This window comes from Austrofundulus limnaeus, unplaced genomic scaffold (genome assembly GCF_001266775.1).
Source record: "Austrofundulus limnaeus strain Quisiro unplaced genomic scaffold, Austrofundulus_limnaeus-1.0 Scaffold83, whole genome shotgun sequence".
NCBI lineage: Eukaryota > Metazoa > Chordata > Actinopteri > Cyprinodontiformes > Rivulidae > Austrofundulus > Austrofundulus limnaeus.
Window position 1 is genome coordinate 1,343,533 of NW_013952485.1, and position 3,305 is coordinate 1,346,837.

General features: G+C 38.1%; 1 protein-coding gene across 1 annotated transcript in view; it reads right to left on the minus strand.

Annotated features, from left to right (window-relative positions):
* Positions 1 to 2,666, minus strand: part of cracdla (cracd like a) — a gene marked incomplete at its 3' end in the record, with an annotated part of 13,705 nt that extends 11,039 nt beyond the window's left edge. The window contains 5 exon segments of the mRNA XM_014011672.1: positions 129 to 272; positions 361 to 496; positions 589 to 733; positions 860 to 918; positions 2,091 to 2,666. Of these exon segments, the coding sequence (XP_013867126.1) occupies positions 129 to 272; positions 361 to 496; positions 589 to 733; positions 860 to 908 (474 nt within the window).
* Positions 2,667 to 3,305: the final 639 nt, after the last annotated feature.

The window sequence follows — 3,305 nt, forward strand, 5'->3', positions numbered from 1 at the left end:
ACCGACATCTGGTGAAAATTTCATGTCATTAGCACCTCTAGTAATATATTTACTGAGAAAAATGGTGACGTGTTCAATACTTATTTTACCCGCTGTATTTGTGGCAGTTACCTGGGATGATAAATTACCTTTGTGAGAGTTTCCTCTCCTGAGGCTTTGTTAGAACTTTGAATAGAAAAGTCCTCTAAATGGCTCCTTGGTTCCTCTGGACTTTTACTTGGCAGAACCATAGGTGGGGGGCCAAAATGCATTTTCTGCAGCTGAAGCTTCATCTAGAATAGCAGAGCATGGAACGATGCTTTAAATGAAGCACAGCTGACCTAAATTCTGCAGTAAATGCGAAGAACATAAAGGCTGTACCTGCAGAGCTTTGATTTTACCCGGAACATTCTCCTGAGATAAAATCCTGGCAGGTTCATCGTCTGTCAGGACCTGGTCGTCCAGAAAGATGCTGTCATGGGAAAATGCTCGAGATCCCATCGCTCCTTTGGGACCTCTGAAAACAGAACGGAACAGAAGGTTTGGGGGAACAGCTGAAGATCAGAGAGCCAGAGATGTGAACATTCAGAAAGGTTTCCTGCCACTCACACCAAGTCTTCATCTGATCCCAGTCCTTCCTCTGCAGTGACGTCGCTGGCCGACTGGCTAAGTTTGACATTTGCTTCTTCGCTCGTCTTCTTACTTCTCCTAAAGAGACGAGTCTTCAGAGATTTTATTTTGGAGTTTTTACGTCCTGCAGAGATCAACAGAGAATAATGTAAATTATTTGGCAATTTGGTCTAATTTATCTGCTGCTGACATCTTCCACAACATTATCCTTTATTCTGATGATTAATTTCAACATGACATATAATCCCACCTGCAGTGTCCTCTGTGCTTTCTTCTCTATCTCCAGAGAACGGCTCCATCCGTCTGACGCTTTAAGAAAAAAAAGGCAAGAAAAATGTTTTTAAAATAGGAATCATTAACCAAGTGCACCATCAACAAAAAGTGAATACATTTTTAAGGTTGATGTCACATGGTGGAGGACATCTAATGTAGCATGAAAACTGCCCTGATACATGCTTTGTTCTCGTACATAAGAAGGGACGTGCAGGTCCAAAGGTTTATTATACGACTCATTATCAGGAACAGAACTACCCTTTACTGTATCCAGGCAGGGTGGAGGGATGCAACCTTGATTGGATCAGCAAAACACAAGCTAATTTAAATCTTTATCAATTTAATAAGAATTTTTAGGGACAGAAGAATGGGGTTCAAGTTTTTGAGCATGACAGACCATGTTGCATAAAACCTATCAAACTAATTATCTCTGCTCCTTGGCAGAAATCTTTTATCACTTTATTTTAATATCTTTCCACAAATAATGCAACACTTTAACTTTATTTTGGGAATTAAACATTACTTTTGCATAGATATCACATGATCAAAATCAACTATATGCTTAGATACAATTCAAACTCCTTCTTAGGCACTTTAAATGCTCAGAATGAGTTGATGTATTAATGGAGAAAATATGTAGGTCATTCTTTCCCCCTTGTTATTATATGATTATATTTTGTAACTCTCAGTTCTGTTGTAGATACCCCCGACGTGTGTTTTGCCATTCTGCCTGTGTAGCCAAGGAGTCAACAGAGCGTAATCTTGCTGGGCTGGCTGATAAGACTAGATATATCAGGTCATGGACAAATATGCAAAGTCCACACTGCGCCTATCAATGAGAACACCTTTTTTTTAGGATACAGGCACATGATTGTCTCATGACGCTTACAAAAACGACACTGAATCTGGTATGACAAAAAATAAAAATAAACAACGTTAAAATACAAGATTGGTGTTGTTAACTTCTACAATGAATGGGATTTTTATTTTTCAGAGCCGAGCCATAACCTCTAGAGAAACAAAGCATAATCCAGGGGATTACTGACATTGCAGAGAGATCCTTGCAAGATTTTACAGCGATATAATAATAATCCACAGCAAAGACTTGATCACAATGTTCCTACATTGCAAACGATAACAGGAAACTCTAAGGGGATCACACCTGAACAGACACGCTCACAGTCTCACACAAAACTGAGTGAACTTACCAAATAACCAAGCCAGCAGCTCGGCTTCTCTCCCTCCTGTTTGTCCTCCTCTCCACACGGAGTTCTCAGCTAAAGCTAATGATTAAAAGTCAGACTTTCAGCGTACACATCTGCAGATTTAAAGAAACAGGGAGGGTAGAGGGGGAAAAAATAGACACAAAGATAAAAAAAAAAGAAAAAGAAATAAAGCCAGAGGGAGAAAGTCGCTGCATGGCAGGGAAAGCAAATGCACAGAGAAAAAGAGGACAGATGAGAATGTGTGTGTGTGGGTGTGTAAGAGAGAGAGGGAGAGAGAAAGAGAGAGAGGGATACTCCATTACATTAGTGGCACACTATGGCCCTCTGTGCTAAGCTCCTTATAAAACGCTAACCTGATTTTAGGCCCAGAAATGAGAGTAGAGGGAAAAAATAAAGCTCCAGCAGAAAAGAGGACATGCATACAGGAATTATGGCTCGAAGAAAACTGTTTATTCACCACACTGGGTCACTTTCTCCTGCTGCCAGATGATGACAGAGAGAAGTGTGTGTGTTTGTTTTAGTTTTAATGGTTAGTCATGAATTAGCCCTCTCACAATCATAGTAAATTCAAATCTGACTTATTTTGTTGTCAATGATTAAAAAGAGCACAGGTTTTTCAGCTTTACACATCACTAATCACATCATTTTCTGATCATAAAACAGTGTTGTAGTAAACCAGTTAATAATTCTGGTTCACTTTATTAAATTACTAAAATGTAAATAAACAGCAATTTATTAAATAATAGCAATTTAGTAATATATCTCATATATACAGTATATATATAATATATATATAGTATATACTGTATATTAGGGGTGCAACAATACATGTACCCATATCAAACCGTATCGAACAGTGCTTTAGGTTCAATCCACACTTGTATGGAACAGTACAGATTTTAAAATTTTATTTTATCAACTTGTCTTCTGAAGATGCTCTGTGTTGAAGGATCAGTGGATCTGTGTTCAACTGCTCCACCTAGGCTGCATTGTCGAGCACAGATCCACTGTGAAACTTGCTGTTTCAGCAACATTTAATTTAAAAACTGTACTTTTGAGGTTAAACAAATGTTCATAATTAATTTAAATAAATTACAACTCAAAAAGGGCTTGTAAATTTCTCTTTTTTTGTATCGAAAAAATATCGAACCGTGAGAGTGAAGTATCGAACCGAATCGTGAATTTTCTGTATCGTTT